General features: G+C 44.7%; 1 protein-coding gene across 1 annotated transcript in view; it reads right to left on the reverse strand.

Annotated features, from left to right (window-relative positions):
- The window catches only part of efl1 (elongation factor like GTPase 1), an 84,705-nt gene that overhangs the window by 16,694 nt on the left and 43,085 nt on the right, over positions 1–24,926 (reverse strand). Inside the window, exons 15-18 of the mRNA XM_068741883.1 lie at positions 17,343–17,474; positions 16,977–17,124; positions 2,449–2,578; positions 558–684 (exon numbers count right to left, since the gene is read on the reverse strand). Coding sequence (XP_068597984.1) covers positions 558–684; positions 2,449–2,578; positions 16,977–17,124; positions 17,343–17,474 — 537 coding nt within the window. The remainder of the gene's footprint in view (positions 1–557; positions 685–2,448; positions 2,579–16,976; positions 17,125–17,342; positions 17,475–24,926) is intronic.

Below are 24,926 nucleotides of genomic sequence, written 5' to 3' on the forward strand. Positions count from 1 at the left end.
CATTAACTAGGGAGCACAAAATATAAAACACTTTAACACTGGCAGTGGCTCCCTGATTGTCAGAGTGCACGCAGGGAGTGTTAGCAGAAGAAGAGCGGCCGTAAACAATCCGGTGGGAGAAGAAGAAAGACCTGACTTCCTTATTTTCAGTTGCAGACTTTAAAAAATGGTAATAAAGTTATTATTTGTTGTAAGTTAATCTATATTTCTTTCTTTTTCATATTTCTTCGTATGTTAATAAGGATACAAGAGTGGTTTTTTTTTCGGGGGGAGGGGGGGGGGCGCGAAATGTTTTTTTCTTCCTAGGGGGGGCGCGACAGAAAATAATTGAGAAGCACTGGTCTAAACACAACAAACATATTGTACTACATGTGTACAGCTGAATTCACATGCATTCATGTTAGAATGTGTAGCTGCTATCCTAAATGTGTCTGTCCATTGTCAAGACATTTAGGACAGCTACGCATACTCTTACCTTTGGACACTGACGACTTAACATACAATCGGGCTTGTCTGAAGCACAGTGAGACAGAGTGAGATATATAATCAAGTCTTACCCTTAGGTAGGGGGATGGCCCGGACGCTCACAGTGGCCAGCCTGTTGGGAGTGGTGAGGGTGACCAATCCACTTGGGTCCACATGAAGGTTTTCAGACAAACGGCCATGAAAGCCGTCTTCTTTTATCTTTGAACACACACACACACACACACACAAGGTAACATATAGAGCAGAGGTGTCTAAACCATGCCATGGAGGGCCGAGACACGGCGGGTTTTCTTTACGACCATCTCTCCAGCAGCTGATTTCACTAATGAGCCCTTTCTCTACAATTTAAGGAGTTAATTAAAATAACTTGCTTTACTAATCGTCTGGAAGGAAAATATGCAGCGTCTTGGCATTCCATTGCACAGTTCGGACACCCCTGATGTATAGGGTTGTATGTATGAACACATTCAAAAGATTCAAGCTTGTGCTCCAATTAATCCATCTGTTTTCCACATTGGCACTGTAAAAAAAGTCCAACTCCTACTACTACTGTACTTTCGGCTTGTCCCGTCAGGCTTCGCCACAGCAAATCAACCTTCTTGCATTGTTCTCCCCAACACCAGCCACTCTCATGTCCTCCCTCACTACGTCCATGTCTCTTCTCTGAGATTGACCTCTAAACCTGTTCCCTGGCAACCACATCATCACAATCCTTCGACCAATATAGTCATATTCTCTATCCCACTATCTTTCCTCCACCCGTTCCTGCCTGCCTGCACATGATTCTTCACTTTCTTTACACATTTTCCATCACTGAAGAATTTTGGCACTAGGTACTTGAAGTCTTCTAAATTATTTAGGTATATTCCTTGTAATCTCAATGTCCCCCCCTGGGATCTTCTCATGTACACACATGTACTCTGTTTTACTCCTGCTCACCTTCATCCCTCTCTTTTCTAGAGCAGACCTCCACTTCTCTAGATTCTCCTCTACCTGCAGATCACAATGTCATCTGCAAACATCATATTCAGAGGAGCTTCCTGTCTCACCTCATTTGTTAGTCTATCCATCACCATGGCAACAAAAAGGGGCTCAGAGCTGATCCCTGGTGCATCCCACCTCTACACTAAACTCCCCTGTTATTCCTACTGCACACTTCACTGCTGTCCTATAACTGTCCTACATGTCCTGAACTACTCTGACATGCATCAGTGCCACTCCAGACTTCCTCATGCAGTACTACAGTACCTCATGCAGTACTACAGTTCCTCTCTGGGTAACCTGTCCTAGGCTTTCTCTAGATCTACAAAGACACAATGAAGCTCCTTCTGACCTTCCCTGCACTTCTCCATTGCTAACCGCAATGCTAACATTGCGTCTGTGGCACTCTTCCTTGGCATAAAGCCATACTGCTGCTCACAAATACTCACTTCTGTCCTTAGCCTCAACCACTTTTCCCCATAACTTCATCGTATGACTCATGAGCTTTATCCCACGACTGTTTGTCTCCCTTATTCTTGAATATGGGCACCAGAACTCTTCTCTTCCATTCCTCTGGTATCTTCTTCCCCTCTAGGATTGTATTAAACAACCCTGTTAAAAACTCTACAGCTTCCTCTCCTAGACACTTCCACACCTCCACAGGTATGTCATCCAGGCCAACTGCCTTTCCATTCTTTATACTCTTCATTGCCTTTCTAACTTCACCCTCAAGAATCTTTGTCACTTCCTGGTCCACAACAGGTGCCTCTCCTTCGTTCTATTTCATTTTCCTCATTAATTAATTCCTCAAAATAATTTTCCATCTTCCTAGCACACTACTGGCCCCTTTTCAACACCCTGTCATCTCTATTCTTAATCACTCTAAACTCTAACACTCTAACCAACACAACTGTAAAATACATAACATTTATTTCATTTGCCAGGAAAGATACTAATCACTTTAATTAACAGATCACCTACCTGATGAATAATGGCTACTTTCTGCTGCTTGCCCAGATCTATGTTCACCATGTCCACTTTTGGAGGACGTACTACTGTTTCTCTGAATGGAATTATGGGTTTTGATGCACTGATCTCAATTTTAGCAAACCTGTAAAGGAAGATCCTGTTATTGATGATGGCAACAGATTATGCAGTTTCCATACTAACGATGCAATGATATGAAAAGGGGTCCCATATGTTACTACCCTCGCCGAAGGGGAGGCGAGGGTATTGCAATTTGGTCCGTTTGTCTGTCCGCGCGCATAACTCAAAAATTAGTAACCCAATCGACTTGAAATTTTTACACAACCAAGGTTCTGTCCGTGGCTCGGTCCTCCCCGAGAATGGTACTGATCCGGATCTGGATCCAGATTCTAGAATTTTCGAAAGGATTCTTTAACATTGCGAGATAGGGCACTTTTTGACATTTTTCTTAATTTCTTCAAAAGGCATGGTGGTATGGATCTGAAAAAAATCACACATAAGTACTCCTTAAAGGTCTATGACCAAGACTAATTTCGGCCAGATCCGGATCTGAGAACTAATTTTCGTTCTAAAAATCGGCATTTTTCAGGAGTCCATCCTGACCTCAATTTCGGAGCTAGAGACTTCAGATTTGGTGTGCACACTCATAGTTCATTCTAGTTTCATATATGTTACAGTTGTAGTTGTATCTTTCCCCGTTCCGGAGCAGCAAGCTAGAGCAGGTTTGGCCCCTCTGATCCGGAAGCCCTGTTTACTGTCTCACAAGATCGAATAGTCTATTGGAGGCGAGGGTCTGCAATCTCCGATTGTCTTTTCCTAGTTATTGTAAGAAACCCGGTCATGTCCTCTCTGAATGTAGGGTTCACGGCGTTTGTGAAAGGCCTCCAAGAAAAGACTGACTAATGCTCAAGGGAAGCATCTTGTTCTTCTGGTGCCAAAAGGCCCCAGTTGTTTGTGAAGCGTTCCTTCCTTTTTTGTCAGAGGGATCCGTGGCTGTAAATGAAGAGGCGTCCCCTCAACCCATCCGGATCCTCCGTGATAGTGGGGCATCCCGGCCACTGCTGTTGAAGGAGGCGCTACCCTCAGGTCAAAGCGAAAACACTGGAAGTAGTGAGTTTACCGAGCAACGTTCCTAGTCTGTGAACCCTCACTGACAATGGCAATAAACCACTTCTGATTCTGATTCTGATTCTTTACTATGGTTCAAGGGATTGAGGGAAGAACTGTTATAGTGCCTCCGCATTCGGTTTTTCTACGTTCAGACTTGGTAGTGGGGAAAGTCGACGTAGGACTTACGTCCAGTCTTCCGGTTAAAGGCATTTCTTTGTTGCTTCTAAATGATCTGGCCGGTGCTAAAGTGAAGCCCCCTGTTATGCTGACCTCAACGCCGAGCACCGAAGATGAGACCACGCTAGATACGGAAATGTTTCCCTCATTTGTAGTGACTAGGGGCTATGGCCAAAAAGGCTAATGAGGCGGACTTGGTGCAGCCTGACGCTGATACCAGCTGACAAGGATCAGTTGATGCACAAGTCAAGGAGTGGCTCTAGTGGGAGACCCTGCTTTGAGGACTTAGACACTTTTATGGGTAAAGAAGATGCACTAGAATCCGGTGGTGTGCCACAGAAGGTTGAGTCCCACCCCTGTGGAGAGGAGATATCCTTTTCAAGGATGCAGCTAATTATGGAACAAAAGAGGGATCCGGAAATCGCGGACTTGAGGGGAAACGCTCTCCCTGATTGTGAACTTTGTAAAGTGCCTGTGGGTTATTACCTGAAAGAAGGGGTTTTGAAGCGCAAATGCTGCCCTCCTGATATTCCTGCTAATCAGGTTGTTGTACCCAAACGATATAGAAAGGATATCCTTACCACGGCCCATAGTTTACCTCGGGGAGGCCGTCTTGGGGTTAACAAGACAGTTACCAAAATCCTGAAGTCCTTTTTCTGGCCTGGGTTACGCAAGGATGTGGTGGATTACTGTTGTAACTGTCATGCATGTCAGATGGTGCGTAAGCACTCTGAACACCGGTTGGACCCTCCTGGGCCACCATTGAGGCCATATCAGCCTTTAAGAAACCCTTCTCTGGGGTGATTGAAAAAGAGTTACCGTATTTTCACGACCTTATGACGCACCTGCTGATTCGGCGCTGTCTCATTAACAGCTGATTTTTCGGTATTTTAAACATACAAAGGGCGCGCGGCTCAAAAGGCGCCGGCATGATAGGTGCAATAAAGCAGGAGCAAAACTGAGTTTGATACTCGCATTTTTAATTGTCATCAAACAAACAAGCATACTAGTGCGCGTTTTAAAAAATAGAGCCGGAGCAAAACAGAGTCATTAATCAAACCCATCAAAGTCCTCATCCTCTGTTTCTGTAGTGAACAGCTGCGCTAGATCTCCGTCAAACATGCCGGCCTCTTTCTTCACTGTCAGAGTCACTTTCCGTGCCGTGCGGCGCCCCGGAAATGATGCCGGCTTCTGCGAAGGCTCGAACAACAATGCTAGCAGACAGTTAGCCCTAGCAGCTACACTCCATTCACAAACTGTGGCGCTGCGCTGCCTTCCACTCTGAGTGGAACTGTGTTCTCCTTCTGTTCCCCAGCGCTCCCACGCAGCTCGCAGTTTAACGTTGAACGGTTGGAGTTATTTGGTTAATCCACCGGGGATGACGATGATAAACTAGTTTGCTAGTTAGCTCGTTAGCTTGCTTCACTTCGGTTTAGACCGTATTGGTGAGATCGGCGCGCACGGAGTTGCCGATCGCAGGAGCCGAGTTGCTGCAGGTCGTCTTGTTGCTTCCTCCTCTTCCTCCATTGATTCATTAATGCTGGATTCTCTCGCTGCTGCTCTATTCCCGTGTTCTGCTGCGGGACCGGCAGCCTCGAGTTGGAACTCCGCTTCGTCAGCATGCCATAATACTATGGTGAAGCGCAGCATCGGTACGTATCACTCCGCGAGGCGCCTGACTATAATACTATGCTGAAGGACAGCATCGGTACGTATCACTCCGCGAGGCGCCTGACTGAGTCAGCCTTACAACAAAACATAGGGCGCGCGGACCATAGGGCGTGCGGCACATTTTGAAGATAATTTAAGACTTTTACGTGCGTCTAATGGTTGTGAAAATACGGTACTTGCTGTGATTCTGTCCCTCCAGTATTTCGCTGTTTATTTGTGTACGTGTCAAAAACCTCTTATCGTATATACAGTGATCATAATCCTCTGGTATTTTTAGACAGGATGAAGAACAAAAACCGGAGGCTGTTAAACTGGAGTCTAATCCTACAAAAGTACGACCTGGTGATCGAACACATAAAACGCAAACACAATATTGTGGCTGATTGTCTGTCACGGTAAACTTCCCCAATTGCCTAGCTGCCTTAAATTTTTGATCTAGGGCAGGGGTCGGGAACCTATGGCTCTTTTGATGATCGCATATGGCTCGCGCTCAGATATATATATATATATATATATTTTTTAACTCGCCTTGCCCGTGCTGACCGCAGCTGGTTTGCGCGCCCAGGTCGTGTGTGGTGTTTTTTGTTGTGAGTAACTTGTTCACTTTGTCTGGATCTTATGTTCCGTTTTCTTTGCGGCACCAGCTGGTCGCCGCCTGTTAGTAGAGCTTGTGTTGCATTTTATTGTGAAAATCACAGAGCGGAAGCGCTGCCACGGTTACGCCCTGAGCCTGGGCTGTCACTTTAAAAGTAGGCCGTCATCCCGCCATTAGGGGTGGGCGTGGCCAGCTGTGTGCACGGTGGCAGAGTGGACTTTGTTTGGCTCCACCTTAATTCCAGATTACTACTATTTTAAAGATGTGATGTGTGGACTGATTTGGATCGCTGTTTGAGTTGTACATGTGCAGGATGTGTTGCTGAGTGATGTGGACTTTTAGCACCCCCCTGTGGATCCCTGCGTGGACAGCACTGGGCGTGGTCCCAGACGCGTACCACCAAAAGGAGATAAAGGACGGCAGATGACACGAGTGGCCGGTGGAGACCGTGGAGAACCTGAAGCGAATGAAACATTGACCTGCTGATCTACAGAGCCTTGATGACAGAAGCAAGGGACTCTGACAGAACCAACCTTCAGGAGGAGAAAGAAAAGAGGCTGGAAATCACTTCTGTGTGATCGGCGCAGGAGACTTTGACGAGTGACCGCCCCACGGACGTTCAGGTTTGGGCTGGGCGGAGTAACCGTGAGATGAGCGGCATTTCAGTTTGTTTCAGTTTTGTTTTTGATGCCGCCGAGAGGACCTTTGTGGGTGGTCTGTACGAACAGATAAAAAGAATACTGACTTTCACGTGTTGTCTCCTGCCCCGTTCTTATTGTGTTACTTTGTGACTTTATCCGTAACAATTAAACAAGAGAAAATATATCTGTGGGTAACTGTGGATTCAAACTAAAGCAATTTTTTACACTCCATCACAAGAAACATTGAAACATTTGACCGTATGCCCAGTCTCTGTTTGTGGTTTGCTGGCTCAAAATAAAAAAAAAGTGAATGAGGGGTGGTACAACGCTAGAGCTGGGTATTGTGGCCAATTTCCATAATAGATTCTATTTCGATTCATAAGGATCAAAATAGATGAATCACAATTCAATTTGATTCAGCACTATTTGATGGATTCAGATTCATTTAGTGATACACCACCATCCTACAATTCAACGTTAAACAAATGTGGCATAGAGGGGTTTTCCATATGGCGTGACTATTGATTAGTGTGTAACAAAGAGTGTCTATATTACAATTTTAGGGGTCAAGGCAAAAATTCCACCCCTAAAGACGGTGTCCAAGCTGAGGTCTTTGCCACTCAGTGGCGTCGTTAGGCCTATTTTAGGGGGGCTGAATAATATATTCTGGCGGTCTATTAAAACCGCCAGAATAAATGTTTAAGACCATATAACCTGTCATTATTTACTTAAATCTGATCATGAATCTGTTTCCCCTCACTTCATGACGTAAGGTAGAGAACCCGTTCCACCTGTTCTTATAGAGAATGCCCAATCACTGAAACTCCAGTCCACGTTTTCCCTGTGACCGCTAATTGTCGGTCCCTGCAGCGTGTTTGAAGCACACAGAGCAGAATAGAAGAGCTTTAGGAGAAGAACGTGAACGGATGGATGGAGAATGGATAAAAGAAAGTTTATAAAGAAAGTAAGTTTATCACTGCTGGTAGTAACATTTAGTTATTGTGTGACACACTTAAGGGCAACGCACAGATGCATTAGCCATGGAGCTGTATGGGAGAACCACAGCCCTGTGCCACGCCCACAGTCTCCCTGAATCAGGTGCAGAGACCTGCAGAACCTGGAGAACCTGCAGAACCTGGAGGAACCTGCAGGTTCACGCACTGAATGGAACTCAGACACAGTGAAAAGAGAGTTACTTTTCCCTTGTGTGGGTAGGATGATAGCTTGAGTTCAGATTCTGCAGTAGATGCAGAGCTACTAAAAGGCATCCAGCATGCAGGCCTGAATGTGAGAACCTCTTGAGTGGATCACACTTGAATGAACTCTCAAAACACTCCAGCCTGAAAACAGAGGAGGTTCTGGTGACCTGAAACAGAGGAGGTTCTGGTGACCTGAAACAGAGGAGGTTCTGGTGGCCTGAAACAGAGGAGGTTCTGGTGGCCTGAAACAGAGGCTGGATGTTCTCCCAAAGAGATATTATCTGTTCACAACCTCCTTGATTCAGACATGTTTCCCTCTCTGAAGGTTCTACCCAAGTTGCCCTAACGGTGCCCGTAAGCAGCTGCTCGTGTGAAAGGTCCTTTAGAGCACTGCGTCGGTTGCACTGCGTCGGTTGCACGGCGTCGGTTGCACTGCGTCAGTTGCTCTGCGTCGGTTGCATTCCTGGCTGCGTCAAACAACGGGTCATAAAAGACTTCACAGTCTTGCAGTCTTTGAAGAAGACGAGCTTCAGAATCACAACAGAGAGATCGACTCTTAGAAACAGACGCGTTCTTTGATGCTTCCATCCAGCGAGTAACTTGTAATTTTAGCCATTTTGTTTCTTGTTAATGCTGTAAACATCCTGTTACTGTCTAAACCTGTTTGTTGTTGTACTGTATTGAAAAACAGACAGAAATAATAATAATGTATAATTTCTCAGTCCTTGTTAGCCGTTTGAGGTTTTGTGCTCGTACGCTACATTTGCTCGCATCCTGTGCATCTCCTGGGGGCTAAGCCCCCCTTGTCCTTAAAACCTAGTGACGCCCCTGTTGCCACTGTTGCAAAGTTCTTACAGATGGGGGGATCCTGTTGAGAGAACATGGTCGAGACCTGCTGCATTATTTTTATTTTTTTTGCTGCTTTAAAGAGTGCAAGAGTGAATTTGTTGTGATTTGGAGATAGAGTCAACTTACACAGGTGAGCTGGCCCCAGCCCACGCTAAAATAAAATACAAATCCTGACCTCATCACCTGATCAGATCCAGAAGACATTTCGCATGATATTGCATATCAGACCCCTTTATGACTTTGATTTTGGTGAGTGAATTGAATATATGCATATTTTACAAGATAAGATTTTATGAGAAAGCCTTCATTATATAAAATGGAGACCAGGTGGAAAGGAAGCAAGGCTAGAAGCTGAGGAGCAGGATTCAAGTTGTTCATAACGGAGGAGAGGAAAGAGGAATGGAGGAGGAAGGAAGAGTTAGAGGAGAAGTTCTTACGCTCCACAGGTAGGAGGTGAGTTAGAGGAGAAGGAGAAGTTCTTACGCTCCACAGGTAGGAGGTGAGTTAGAGGAGAAGGAGAAGTTCTTACGCTCCACAGGTAGGAGGTGAGTTAGAGGAGAAGGAGAAGTTCTTACGCTCCACAGGTAGGAGGTGAGTTAGAGGAGGAGGAGAAGTTCTTACGCTCCACAGGTAGGAGGTGAGTTAGAGGAGAAGTTCTTACGCTCCACAGGTAGGAGGTGAGTTAGAGGAGAAGGAGAAGTTCTTACGCTCCACAGGTAGGAGGTGAGTTAGAGGAGAAGGAGAAGTTCTTACGCTCCACAGGTAGGAGGTGAGTTAGAGGAGAAGGAGAAGTTCTTACGCTCCACAGGTAGGAGGTGAGTTAGAGGAGAAGGAGAAGTTCTTACACTCCACAGGTAGGAGGTGAGTTAGAGGAGAAGGAGAAGTTCTTACGCTCCACAGGTAGGAGGTGAGTTAGAGGAGGAGGAGAAGTTCTTACGCTCCACAGGTAGGAGGTGAGTTAGAGGAGAAGGAGAAGTTCTTACGCTCCACAGGTAGGAGGTGAGTTAGGAGAAGGAGAAGTTCTTACGCTCCACAGGTAGGAGGTGAGTTAGAGGAGAGGGAGAAGTTCTTACGCTCCACAGGTAGGAGGTGAGTTAGAGGAGAAGGAGAAGTTCTTACGCTCCACAGGTAGGAGGTGAGTTAGAGGAGAAGGAGAAGTTCTTACGCTCCACAGGTAGGAGGTGAGTTAGAGAAGGAGAAGTTCTTACGCTCCACAGGTAGGAGGTGAGTTAGAGGAGAAGGAGAAGTTCTTACGCTCCACAGGTAGGAGGTGAGTTAGAGGAGAAGGAGAAGTTCTTACGCTCCACAGGTAGGAGGTGAGTTAGAGGAGAAGGAGAAGTTCTTACGCTCCACAGGTAGGAGGTGAGTTAGAGGAGAAGGAGAAGTTCTTACGCTCCACAGGTAGGAGGTGAGTTAGAGAAGGAGAAGTTCTTACGCTCCACAGGTAGGAGGTGAGTTAGAGGAGAAGGAGAAGTTCTTACGCTCCACAGGTAGGAGGTGAGTTAGAGGAGAAGGAGAAGTTCTTACGCTCCACAGGTAGGAGGTGAGTTAGAGGAGAAGGAGAAGTTCTTACGCTCCACAGGTAGGAGGTGAGTTAGAGGAGAAGGAGAAGTTCTTACGCTCCACAGGTAGGAGGTGAGTTAGAGGAGAAGGAGAAGTTCTTGCGCTCCACAGGTAGGAGGTGAGTTAGAGGAGGAGGAGAAGTTCTTACGCTCCACAGGTAGGAGGTGAGTTAGAGGAGGAGGAGAAGTTCTTACGCTCCACGGTAGGAGGTGAGTTAGAGGAGGAGAAGTTCTTATGCTCCACAGGTAGGAGGTGAGTTAGGAGAAGGAGAAGTTCTTACGCTCCACAGGTAGGAGGTGAGTTAGAGGAGAAGGAGAAGTTCTTACGCTCCACAGGTAGGAGGTGAGTTAGAGGAGAAGGAGAAGTTCTTACGCTCCACAGGTAGGAGGTGAGTTAGAGGAGAAGGAGAAGTTCTTACGCTCCACAGGTAGGAGGTGAGTTAGAGGAGAAGGAGAAGTTCTTACGCTCCACAGGTAGGAGGTGAGTTAGAGAAGGAGAAGTTCTTACGCTCCACAGGTAGGAGGTGAGTTAGAGGAGAAGGAGAAGTTCTTACGCTCCACAGGTAGGAGGTGAGTTAGAGGAGAAGGAGAAGTTCTTACGCTCCACAGGTAGGAGGTGAGTTAGAGGAGAAGGAGAAGTTCTTACGCTCCACAGGTAGGAGGTGAGTTAGAGGAGAAGGAGAAGTTCTTACGCTCCACAGGTAGGAGGTGAGTTAGAGGAGAAGGAGAAGTTCTTGCGCTCCACAGGTAGGAGGTGAGTTAGAGGAGGAGGAGAAGTTCTTACGCTCCACAGGTAGGAGGTGAGTTAGAGGAGGAGGAGAAGTTCTTACGCTCCACGGTAGGAGGTGAGTTAGAGGAGGAGAAGTTCTTATGCTCCACAGGTAGGAGGTGAGTTAGGAGAAGGAGAAGTTCTTACGCTCCACAGGTAGGAGGTGAGTTAGAGGAGAAGGAGAAGTTCTTACGCTCCACAGGTAGGAGGTGAGTTAGAGGAGGAGGAGAAGTTCTTACGCTCCACAGGTAGGAGGTGAGTTAGAGGAGAAGGAGAAGTTCTTACGCTCCACAGGTAGGAGGTGAGTTAGAGGAGAAGGAGAAGTTCTTACGCTCCACAGGTAGGAGGTGAGTTAGAGGAGAAGGAGAACCCCCGTGGAAAATGAGGGACTACTGCACTGTGTACTTGTATGTAGGATTGGTAGCAGGCTGGAGGCTACATTACGGGGTTTTCTTGTTACGCACACAGGAGTGATTTCCGAATAGACGGGGGAGTGCGCCGGTTGCCATGAAAGGTGCAACCAGCACACGAGTGCGGAGTGATGCGTACCGATGCTGTCCTTCAGCATAGTATTATAGTCAGGCGCCTCGCGGAGTGACACGTACCGATGCTGCGCTTCACCATAGTATTATGGCATGCTGACGGAAAGTATTCACAGAGCTTCACTTTTTACACATTTTGTTATGTTGCAGCCTTATACCAAAATGGATTAAATTCACTTTATTCCTCAAAATTGTGCACACAACACCCCATAATGACAACGTGAAAAAAGTTTTTTTTGAAATTTTTGCAAATTAATTAAAAATAGAAAACTAGGAAATCTCATGTACATAAGTATTCACAGCCTTTGCTCAATACTTTGTTGATGCACCTTTGGCAGCAAGTCTTTTTGAATATGATGCCACAAGCGCGGCACACCTACCTTTGGGCGGTTTCACCCGTTCCTCTTTGCAGCACCTCTCAAGCTCCATCGGGTTGGATGGAAGCGTTGGATGGGAAGCAGCCATTTCCAGATCTCTCCGGAGATGTTCAGTCGGATTCAGGTCTGGGCTCTGGCCGGGCCCCTCGAGGACCTTCACAGAGTTGTCCTGAAGCCACTCCTTTGATACCTTGGCTGTGTGCTTAGGGTCGTTGTCCTGCTGAAGGATAAACCGTCACCCCAGTCTGAGGTCAAGAGCGCTCTGGAGCACGTTTTCATCCAGGATGTGTCTGGAGCATGTTTTCATCCAGGATGTGTCTGTACTGTGCTGCTTCATCTTTCCCTCTATCCTGACTAGTCTCCCAGCTCCTGCTGCTGAAGAACATCCCCCCACCGTGCTTCACTGTAGGGATGCTATTGGCCTGGTGATGAGCGGCGCCTGGTTTCCTCCAAACGTGACGCCTGGCATTCACACCAAAGAGTTCAATCTTTGTCTCATCAGACCAGAGCATTTTGTTTCTCATGGTCTGCGAGTCCTTCAGGTGCCTTTTGGCAAACTCCAGGCGGGCTGCTATGTGCCGTTTACTAAGGAGTGGCTTTCGTCTGGCCACTCTACCATACAGGCCTGATTGGTGGATTGCTGCAGAGATGTCTCCACAGAGGAACTCTGGAGCTCTGACAGTGATCATCAGGTTCTCGGTCACCTCCCTGACTAAGGCCCTTCTCCCCCGGTCACTCAGTTTAGATGGCCGGCTAGCTCTAGGAAGAGTCCCGGTGGTTCTGAACTTCTTCCACTTACGGATGATGGGGGCCACTGTGCTCATTGGGACCTTCAGAGCAGCAGAGATCCTTCTGTAACCTTCCCCAGAGTTGTGCCTCGGAGGTCTACAGACAATTCCTTTGACCTCATGCTTGGTTTGCGCTCTGACATGCACTGTCAACTATGGGACCTTATATAGAGAGGTGTGTGCCGTTCCAAATGATGCCCAATCAACTGAATTTACCACAGGTGGACTCCAATTCAGCTGCAGACACATCTCAAGGATGATCAGTGGAAACAGGATGCGCCTGAGCTCAATGCTGAGCTTCATGGCAAAGGCTGTGAATACTTATGTACATGAGATTTCCCAGGTTTTTATTTTTAATTCATTTGCAAAAATTTCATGACAACTTTTTTCACGTTGTCATTATGGGGTGTTGTGTGTAGAATTCTGAGGAATAAAATGAAATGAATGAATTTAATCCATTTTGGTACAAGGCTGCAACATAACATGTGGAAAAAGTGAAGCTCTGTGAATACTTTCCGGATGCACTGTGTATACGGTTAAAGGAAGACAGAAGATAGTAAACAGGAAGATGAGTTGCAGGGCAAAGGTTAAGATGGCAAAGGTCAAACAGAGGACAAATATGTACATGTATACCTGTATGCCAGGTTAGACAGTAAAGAGGGAGAGAAGGATCTGTACAGAGAGAGAGAGAGAGGAAGGATGTTCAGCATGTTAGTGATGAAGAGTAGAGACAGGAAGGATGTTCAGCATGTTAGAGTGATGAAGAGTAGAGACAGGAAGGATGTTCAGCATGTTAGAGTGATGAAGAGTAGAGACAGGAAGGATGTTCAGCATGTTAGTGATGAAGAGTAGAGACAGGAAGGATGTTCAGCATGTTAGAGTGATGAAGAGTAGAGACAGGAAGGATGTTCAGCATGTTAGAGTGATGAAGAGTAGAGACAGGAAGGATGTTCAGCATGTTAGAGTGATGAAGAGTAGAGACAGGAAGGATGTTCAGCATGTTAGAGTGATGAAGAGTAGAGACAGGAAGGATGTTCAGCATGTTAGAGTGATGAAGAGTAGAGACAGGAAGGATGTTCAGCATGTTAGAGTGATGAAGAGTAGAGACAGGAAGGATGTTCAGCATGTTAGAGTGATGAAGAGTAGAGACAGGAAGGATGTTCAGCATGTTAGAGTGATGAAGAGTAGAGACAGGAAGGATGTTCAGCGTGTTAGAGTGATGAAGAGTAGAGACAGGAAGGATGTTCAGCGTGGTAGAGTGATGAAGAGTAGAGACAGGAAGGATGTTCAGCATGTTAGAGTGATGAAGAGTAGAGACAGGAAGGATGTTCAGCATGTTAGAGTGATGAAGAGTAGAGACAGGAAGGATGTTCAGCATGTTAGTGATGAAGAGTAGAGACAGGAAGGATGTTCAGCATGTTAGAGTGATGAAGAGTAGAGACAGGAAGGATGTTCAGCATGTTAGAGTGATGAAGAGTAGAGACAGGAAGGATGTTCAGCATGTTAGTGATGAAGAGTAGAGACAGGAAGGATGTTCAGCATGTTAGTGATGAAGAGTAGAGACAGGAAGGATGTTCAGCATGTTAGTGATGAAGAGTAGAGACAGGAAGGATGTTCAGCATGTTAGAGTGATGAAGAGTAGAGACAGGAAGGATGTTCAGCATGTTAGAGTGATGAAGAGTAGAGACAGGAAGGATGTTCAGCGTGGTAGAGTGATGAAGAGTAGAGACAGGAAGGATGTTCAGCATGTTAGAGTGATGAAGAGTAGAGACAGGAAGGATGTTCAGCATGTTAGAGTGATGAAGAGTAGAGACAGGAAGGATGTTCAGCATGTTAGAGTGATGAAGAGTAGAGACAGGAAGGATGTTCAGCATGTTAGAGTGATGAAGAGGAGAAACAGGAAGGATGTTCAGCATGTTAGAGTGATGAAGAGGAGAGACAGGAAGGATGTTCAGCATGTTAGAGTGATGAAGAGTAGAGACAGGAAGGATGTTCAGCATGTTAGAGTGATGAAGAGTAGAGACAGGAAGGATGTTCAGCATGTTAGAGTGATGAAGAGTAGAGACAGGAAGGATGTTCAGCATGTTAGAGTGATGAAGAGTAGAGACAGGAAGGATGTTCAGCATGTTAGTGATGAAGAGTAGAGACAGGAAGGATGTTCAGCATGTTAGTGATGAAGAGTAGAGACAGGAAGGATGTTCAGCATGTTAGAGTGATGAAGAGTAGAGACAGGAAGGATGTTCAGCGTGTTAGAGTGATGAAGAGTAGAGACAGGAAGGATGTTCAGCATGTTAGAGTGATGAAGAGGAGAGACAGGAAGGATGTTCAGCATGTTAGAGTGATGAAGAGGAGAAACAGGAAGGATGTTCAGCATGTTAGAGTGATGAAGAGTAGAGACAGGAAGGATGTTCAGCATGTTAGAGTGATGAAGAGTAGAGACAGGAAGGATGTTCAGCATGTTAGAGTGATGAAGAGGAGAGACAGGAAGGATGTTCAGCATGTTAGAGTGATGAAGAGTAGAGACAGGAAGGATGTTCAGCATGTTAGAGTGATGAAGAGGAGAAACAGGAAGGATGTTCAGCATGTTAGAGTGATGAAGAGTAGAGACAGGAAGGATGTGCAGCATGTTAGAGTGATGAAGAGGAGAGACAGGAAGGATGTTCAGCATGTTAGAGTGATGAAGAGGAGAGACAGGAAGGATGTTCAGCATGTTAGAGTGATGAAGAGTAGAGACAGGAAGGATGTTCAGCATGTTAGTGATGAAGAGTAGAGACAGGAAGGATGTTCAGCATGTTAGAGTGATGAAGAGGAGAAACAGGAAGGATGTTCAGCATGTTAGAGTGATGAAGAGTAGAGACAGGAAGGATGTTCAGCATGTTAGAGTGATGAAGAGTAGAGACAGGAAGGATGTTCAGCATGTTAGAGTGATGAAGAGTAGAGACAGGAAGGATGTTCAGCATGTTAGAGTGATGAAGAGTAGAGACAGGAAGGATGTTCAGCATGTTAGAGTGATGAAGAGTAGAGACAGGAAGGATGTTCAGCATGTTAGAGTGATGAAGAGTAGAGACAGGAAGGATGTTCAGCATGTTAGAGTGATGAAGAGTAGAGACAGGAAGGATGTTCAGCATGTTAGTGATGAAGAGTAGAGACAGGAAGGATGTTCAGCATGTTAGAGTGATGAAGAGTAGAGACAGGAAGGATGTTCAGCATGTTAGAGTGATGAAGAGTAGAGACAGGAAGGATGTTCAGCATGTTAGAGTGATGAAGAGTAGAGACAGGAAGGATGTTCAGCATGTTAGTGATGAAGAGTAGAGACAGGAAGGATGTTCAGCATGTTAGAGTGATGAAGAGTAGAGACAGGAAGGATGTTTAGCATGTTAGAGTGATGAAGAGTAGAGACAGGAAGGATGTTCAGCATGTTAGAGTGATGAAGAGTAGAGACAGGAAGGATGTTCAGCATGTTAGAGTGATGAAGAGTAGAGACAGGAAGGATGTTCAGCATGTTAGAGTGATGAAGAGTAGAGACAGGAAGGATGTTCAGCATGTTAGAGTGATGAAGAGTAGAGACAGGAAGGATGTTCAGCATGTTAGAGTGATGAAGAGTAGAGACAGGAAGGATGTTCAGCATGTTAGAGTGATGAAGAGTAGAGACAGGAAGGATGTTCAGCATGTTAGAGTGATGAAGAGTAGAGACAGGAAGGATGTTCAGCATGTTAGAGTGATGAAGAGTAGAGACAGGAAGGATGTTCAGCATGTTAGTGATGAAGAGTAGAGACAGGAAGGATGTTCAGCATGTTAGAGTGATGAAGAGTAGAGACAGGAAGGATGTTCAGCATGTTAGAGTGATGAAGAGTAGAGACAGGAAGGATGTTCAGCATGTTAGTGATGAAGAGTAGAGACAGGAAGGATGTTCAGCATGTTAGAGTGATGAAGAGTAGAGACAGGAAGGATGTTCAGCATGTTAGAGTGATGAAGAGTAGAGACAGGAAGGATGTTCAGCATGTTAGAGTGATGAAGAGTAGAGACAGGAAGGATGTTCAGCATGTTAGTGATGAAGAGTAGAAACAGGAAGGATGTTCAGCATGTTAGTGATGAAGAGGAGAAACAGGAAGGATGTTCAGCATGTTAGAGTGATGAAGAGTAGAGACAGGAAGGATGTTCAGCATGTTAGTGATGAAGAGGAGAAACAGGAAGGATGTTCAGCATGCTAGTGATGAAGAGGAGAAACAGGAAGTGACTGACCGCTCACGCAGGTCCTCCAAGCAGCGCTGCAGGTGAACTTCACCAGCGGTCACCAGAACGTGTTCTCCCGTCTCCTGGATCAGAACCTCGGCGCAGGGATCAGCCTGCTGGAGCAGACGCATCCCACGCACCAGCTGGGACGTCTCACCTGGACCAGGTGGGAGTGCTTCAGTTACTCAGCGTGAGGCACAGCGCCCCCCAGCGCAGGGAGCAGGGAGCAGCCGACCCCATGCTTTAGGCTTTGATGCTCGTGTAACTATAGACCTTCCCGACTCACATTATTCTAAAATATACATTTTGGACATGAAGATGGCTAAAAATGTAAAGAACTATGAACTCACGAATTGGGCTGGTTCTAAGACCTACTTGGATGTTTGGGTTCTATTGCAACCCGCACGATGGGCGTGCCCTCAAAGTGAAGGGGGATGAAAGGCGAACACGCAGGAGACGTTGACAAGGTGGCGGACTTCAGGACACACCCCTCCAGACCTCGGATACCTGATAGATGATAGGACGACATCAGCAGGTAAGCTCAAACACAAACATGAGCAAAGCCAAAGAGAAGCACACGTTGTTTGCACATTGCTACACGAACAGATAAATAGTTTCACGATCCCGACGGAACTGCCTGCATCGAGCGCTAACCTGCATGGATCAAAACGAGAGCAGCCCAGACCTCAGTTTGTAAAAACTATATAATGCGAACAAAAGTATGTCATGTAAATATTTGTAATCAAACCTCAGCTGCTAGTCATGATGATAAATGAAGCTCAGCAGGTGAACATGTCACTATAGTGGCTGAGACAGAACTCGGCTCATGGTTTCACATATCTATAAACACTGTCTTGTTTCTTTGATGTACTCAATCCTGCAATTTTCCACATGTGGAGCAAGGTAAGCTAGCTGGGATGGATTCAAATACAAAAACAACCATGATGGTACAGGTAACAAGTACAAGGTTATTTGCACGATTTGCAATAACGCGTGAAGTGAACGGCAAACACGTGTTAGCCGGGACGAATGTTCGCAGCGCATTATCAAAGTCAACCTCAGATCATTTGACCAACACAATAGCAACACGGATTACAAAGGATCGTAGCCCGACTAGCATCGTAGGAGACACAGGCTGCGTGGAAGTTTTGAAAGTGGCGTGTCAACACTCGTCCTATAAGCCGCCGTCAAGAGCCACGAGCGCCATGGAAACGAAAAGGAACGACGTTTCGGGTCAAATTAAATACGTGTCTCTGACAGGAGACACTGGACATCAGTGAGTAACAACAACTATGTTTCAGTTTGATTTCAATTCAACCACCGTTATTTCTCCCTGTTAATAAACAGACATTATATTAAAATAGATATATCTGTGTCCTGTTATTCATCTTTCTATTTACAGGTATGCAATTCAGTAAAAATGGGCAAAATGCCGGTGTAGTTGCAAATTGTGATTAATCATGATTAATCCATCGAAAATTCTGATTAGAGTAATCTGATTAAATTTTATTTAATTTATTTCATTTGACAGCCCAAATATATATATATAATTGTTTTTGCATTCAGTGATCTGCAGCTAAGACCACTCTTACTAGGTGCTGACAAAGCATTCTTAGAAAACATGTCATTGGTTGGGAAAGAACAGTCTCACAAGCTCCCATGTGGCTTCCCCAGGCAAACAGAAAGAAAACAAGAAAGCATCTCAACGTTATGAAAAGCAGCATCCCCGTCCGCAGGCTACGTCTGACGTTCATAACACAGCAGACAATACTGACAGGCAGCATCACAGTTGTCTAGTTCACCTGTAATAACACATATTGAGGTTAAACTGGAATTTTTCTCCTTTTCCCTTCATCCCAAATCATTTTCGACATTTGCTGTCATCTAGTGGTTATAAGTTGAATTTGTTTTGTCTTGAGATGACTTTCTGTTACGATCTGGCACCCGATAAATAAAACTGAATTGAACTGAAAACTGAATATCAGAATGTGCCTAATACGTATCATATGCAGTCAGAAGACGAGCAGTGACTTCCGCTCAATGGAGTGAGCAGTGAGGACGGGCAGCTCCGCTAAATATTCGACGATTTTCACCTTCTAGATCAGGGGTCGGGAACCTATGGCTCGCGAGCCAGGTGTGGCTCTTTTGATGATTGCGTCAGGTGCGCAGATAAAAAAAATATCCTTGCCAGTCTGCTCGGTCATAAGTTCAAAGCTTCGACGAAGAAGATGGCGAAAAGAAAAAAAGATGACGAGTATCGTACATTTCAGGACGAACGGACCAAAGAATTAGCCTTTGTGGAGAGAGCATCCTCTCTGCCCCCCCGCTGCCCCCCGTGGGGTCGGACTGTTGGCCTTTGTGGAGAAAGCATCCTCTCTGCCCCCCCGCTGCCCCCTGTCGGGTCGGACTGTTAGCCTTTGTGGAGAGAGCATCCTCTCTGCTCCCCCGCTGCCCCCCCCGTCGGGTCGGACTGTTGGCCTTTGTGGAGAAAGCATCCTCTCTGCCCCCCCGCTGCCCCCTGTCGGGTCGGACTGTTGGCCTTTGTGGAGAGAGCATCCTCTCTGCTCCCCCGCTGCCCCCTGTCGGGTCGGACTGTTGGCCTTTGTGGAGAGAGCATCCTCTCTGCCCCCCCGCTGCCCCCCGTGGGGTCGGACTGTTGGCCTTTGTGGAGAGAGCATCCTCTCTGCCCCCCCGCTGCCCCCTGTCGGGTCGGACTGTTGGCCTTTGTGGAGAGAGCATCCTCTCTGCCCCCCCGCTGCCCCCCGTGGGGTCGGACTGTTGTGTGTTTTCGGTCCCGATGTGCAGAACGTCCCTGTGCCACGCCCCGTCTCTGATCCTCGCCTCGCCCGTGCAAACCGCAGCTGTTCGTGTGCCCAGGTTGTGTGTCGTGTTTTTTTGTTGTAAATAACTTGTTCCGTTTTCTTTGCGGCACCAGCCAGTCGCCACCTGTTAGTAGAACTTGTGTTGCATTTTATTGTGAAAAATCAAAGAGCGGGATAGACCGGGACTTCCGGTGACGTCATGGCACGAGCAACAGGCTCGAAACAAGGCTCCGTCAGGAGAAGCTATAAAAGATGTGACAACTAAAGATATTTAATGCTTTCATATTTGAAAATAACTTTTAAATAAGATGTCTTCCCCACCGCGAACCAGAGCACAAGGAAAACCAGGAAACCCGAAAGCAAGAAGCGATAAATCTGTGAGTTTGGAGAATGTTAGCTTCGAAGCAACTAGCCACAAGGCCCAGCTAGCCTGCGAGACGGAGATATCTTTCTTGGAGGAAATAAGAAAACTTCGTGAAGAAAACAGTTGTGAACAACAGACAACTCAAACCCTTGAGCGCTCGGAGAAAGCTGTGCCGGATACCAAGGGGCAACTTGGTGACCGTGAACAAAGGATTGGTGAAGTAGAAGCGAGGACGAGTGAAGTGGAGGACGCGGAGGCTACGATACCTGCTACAACGAGAAAAACAACTTACAGCGGTATGTGACGATTTACAAAACAGGCTGAGGAGAAACAACCTACGCATTTTCCAAATACCAGAGGGAAGTGAAGAACGGGATGTGGTTGCGTTCGTGAAAGTTCTGCTCCCTAAAGTGCTGAAACTGCCCCCTAATTTGGACGTTAAACTCAAAAGAGCGCACCGCTCACTTCAGTCCAGACCGATGAACCCAGCAGCAGCCCCCAGATCAATCATTGTGAGGTTCCTCGACACAGCAGTTAAAGATGTTGTACTACAACAAGCATGGCGTCAAGGACAGGTGCTGTTTCAAGATAAGAGGATATTCTTTGATCAAGATTATTCTCCTGAGCTACAAAAGAAGGGGGCTAAGATTCACGCAGTAATTAAACAACTGGAGCAGAAGGGCATACAGGCAAAGTGCCTATATCCAGCTCGCCTGAAGATCAAGATGGACTCAGGAGAAAAGACATTTTCCACGCTCACAGCTTTGAGAGAGATGGGCGTACAGGTGCAGTGTGGAGAGGAAGAACGCATGGAGGAGAGACTGGCTGAAGGATGGAGAATCAGCGGGAAGAGGAAGAAAGCCGACACGCTGGCTGCAGCGGATCTGAAAGTTATGATGGACTACGTGGAATAACCAGAGGTACATGACAAGTACAAACATTTCAGTTGAATTTTTTGTTGAACAGTTATGGACCATGAAAGCAATAACAGTTTAATCTGGAAAAATTGCGTTAAAGTGTCACGAAGAAATAAATTAAATGAAATTAAACTGACGGGAAACCCTTGATCTCAGCACGGGTGATTCTCACTCGCTAAGACCTTTATTCCATGTTAGCGTAACGCTGGTCGTCCATCACAGAGAGCTCAGGTCACCACTCTCTGTCCCATTATCAGCGGGGGTCAGGCATGGAAGTCATGGAAGTCGCTAGCCTTCTGTGTCTGGCTGAAAAAGTGGAAGTTCTGTTTTATATTTGTAATGTTTTAGTTTTGTTTTATCTGAGACAAGCTGTAAATTTCTTTATTTTTTATTTAAAACTTCCAGAGCTTAAATATTTTTATTTATTTTCTAGTTTAACAGACATTATTGAGGGGATAAGATGTTTACATAGGAAAAAAATTAAATACGATGACGACATTACTTAGTTTAATTACATATAATATTAAGGGAATAAATAACCCAATTAAAAGAAAAAAGATAATAGGACAGTTGAAGAACATGCAGTGTTCGATAGCACTACTTCAAGAAACGCACTTAATAGACACTGAACATCAAAAATTAAAGAGAGACTGGGTGGATCAGGTTTACAGTAGCTCTTATGGGAAATGTAAAAAGAGAGGGGTTGCTATTCTGTTTAATAGATCTGTATACTTTCATTGTGAAAAGGTTTGTCAAGACGCAGAGGGTCGGTATGTTTTGGTCACAGGAACAATTGCTGGACTCAACATAACTATTTTGAATGTTTATGCGCCTAATGAAGACTGTCCGTGTTTCTTTAAAACAATCGCACATCTGATCGCAGATAGGTTGGAGGGTACTTTCATTATGGGTGGAGACTTAAATTGTGTTTTGAATAATAGAATAGATAAGTTACAAATGTCTACAATGCCTCAAACCAGAATGTCTAAAGGTATAATGCATATGATGAAAGAATTAGGGCTATTAGATGCATGGCGCCGCCTTCACCCTAATGAGAGAGACTTTACATTTATGTCACAGGTACACGGGACCTACTCACGGCTAGATCACTTCCTGCTCTCTAAAAAGGATATATACCGGGTAAAAAATTATGTAATAGAGCCAACGACCCTCTCAGACCATAGCCCAGTTAAAATGGCCCTCGACATGGGACTGCAGCCATCTATGAAATATTGGAGACTTAATGTCTCATTATTGACAGATGATAATATAATATCAGAAATCAGATCAGCCATACTTGATTATTTTGCTTTGAACGATGGCGGAATGGTTTCACCCTCTGTTTTATGGGACGCAGGGAAAGCCACAATAAGAGGAAAATGAATATCTATTGGATCCAGGTTAAAAAAAGATCGACTCAAAAAACAACTACAATTGGAAACAGAAATAAAAACATTAGAAAACGAACATAAACTGAACGGAAAACAATATGTAATACTTGATAAAAAATAGAGCCAAATTAGATGAAATACTGACGTACAAGGCGGAGGGAGCTCTCAGGTTTCTCGATAGGAAATATTATGAAATGGGAAACAAAGCCAGCAGATTATTATCATTTCAACTACAGAAAGAACAAGCCAGCCGTGTAGTTCCTAAAATAAAAAAACTTAATTCCAATGATACGGAAACCAACCCCAAAATAATATCAGATACTTTTGCTAAATACTATGAACAACTGTATCAGGGTAAATCCCAAGAATTAAAAGAAGAAAGGATAGGTAAGTTCTTTAAAAATCTTAAACTAGACAAACTGACTGGTGATGAAGCCTCTGTGTTAGTAGAACCAGTTACAGAAAAAGAGGTTCAACAATCATTAAATAAAAAAAGAATAAGTCACCTGGAATAGATGGGTTTACTGGCGAATACTTTAAAGTGTATGTCAATGATTTTACTCCTATTTTAACCAAGCTGTGTAATTATGTGTTGAACTCAGGGAACCCTCTGAAGTCGTGGTCAGAGGCCATCATCACAGTCCTGCATAAGGAAGGAAACGATCCACTGCAGTGTTCTAGTTACCGTCCTATCAGTCTCCTGTGTGTGGACTACAAAATATTAACATCTATCTTAACAGCTAGAGTACAAAAATATATTAAGAAACTGATCAAACCAGACCTGACTGGGTTTATTGTAGGTCCCAGGGGACAAACAACATAAGAAGAGCGCTAAACCTGCAGTCACTTATGGCAAAAGATCCACAAACGTCGCTGCTTCTGTTTGGATGCAGAGAAAGCATTCGACCAGGTAGACTGGGAATCTTTGGAACAGACATTAATTGAAATGGGTTTTGGTAAAACATTTGTGAGCTGGTTTCGGACTTTGTATAAAAATCCTAAATCAAAAATTAGAGTTAACGGATTTTGTTCTGATTTTTTTGATATTGAGAGAGGCGTAAGACAGGGTGACTCTCTCTCTCCCATCCTCTTTGCTCTCAGCATTGAACCTCTGGCGGAGGCCATCAGGAGGGATGTTCGGATTGAAGGGGTTGAAGATGGTGGGAGGAATATCCATAACATTTCCCTTTTTGCTGATGATATCCTGCTCTTCATAAAAAATCCAGTTACTTCAATACCTCGATTAATACAATGTTTGAAAGACTATGGAGATGTCTCAGGATATAAGATCAATCAAAACAAATCAGAGGCAATGATGGTGACGGGAAGGTGGCCTAATCAACTTAATGAGCTGGTATCTTTTCGTTGGTCCAAACAAGGATTTAGATATCTGGGAATTACGATAACACCTGATACCAAAAAACTCTTTGACGCAAACTATAATAAGTTAATAAAACAAATAAAGAATGATCTGACACGTTGGGAGGTCCTCCCTTTGTCTCTGTTTGGCAGAGTTGAAACAATAAGAATGAATATACTTCCTCAAATCTTATTTTTATTCCAGTCATTGCCCTTAAGAATTCCAATTTGTACCTTTAATTTGTTAAATAAATTACTCTCTCAATTTATATGGCAACACAAGAGACCTAGAATTAGGCATTTCAATAAAATGAAGATTGGAAATGAATGGATAAAACATACTATGAAGGTTTGGAGAGAGGTAAAGAAAATGCTTAAAGATGCTGGATCAATCTGACGAGCTATGCCCATATTAGGTAACATCGACTTTACACCGTCAATGAGTGATCTGGGTTTTCAGAGGTGGGAAGTAAAGGCCTTAACATTTTTAATCAACTGTTTGAAGAAACGCATTTAAAGTCCTTTGCACAACTACAGGAACAATTCCACCTCCCCTCAAATAATTTATATAGATATTTACAAATTAGGCATTACATCACAAACCATAAGGAAAAAGAAAGAATTGTCAAAATTCCAAATTCTATAGAAAAATATTTTATCACAATTATAGAAACAGGTCTTCCTATACATAAACATATTTCTTACCTTTATAAAAAGCTATCCTCAGACATCTTTCAAAACACTTTAAATATCAAAGAAAAATGGGAACTAGAATGCAACACAATAATTGTAGATGAGCAGTGGGAGCAGATCTGTAATCAGTGTCATAAAGGAATCAATAGCCAACAATGGAAAGACTCTGAATGGAAACTAAAAACGCGTTATTTTCACACTCCCTTAGTTGTATCAATTTCTTTTAAAGATAACTCTAAAGCTTTGTGTTGGACACAATGTGGCAAAATAGGAGACCACACTCATATTCTATGGGACTGTCCAGTACTAACAAGATACTGGGAAAATGTTAAAAAAGAGACGGAGATAATTGTAAAAAAGCAAGCCCCTTCAAATATGTTGCTTTATTTATTAGGAGTTATTTTAGGGGATCA

Source organism: Brachionichthys hirsutus, chromosome 1, assembly GCF_040956055.1.
Source record: "Brachionichthys hirsutus isolate HB-005 chromosome 1, CSIRO-AGI_Bhir_v1, whole genome shotgun sequence".
Classification (NCBI taxonomy): Eukaryota; Metazoa; Chordata; class Actinopteri; order Lophiiformes; family Brachionichthyidae; genus Brachionichthys; species Brachionichthys hirsutus.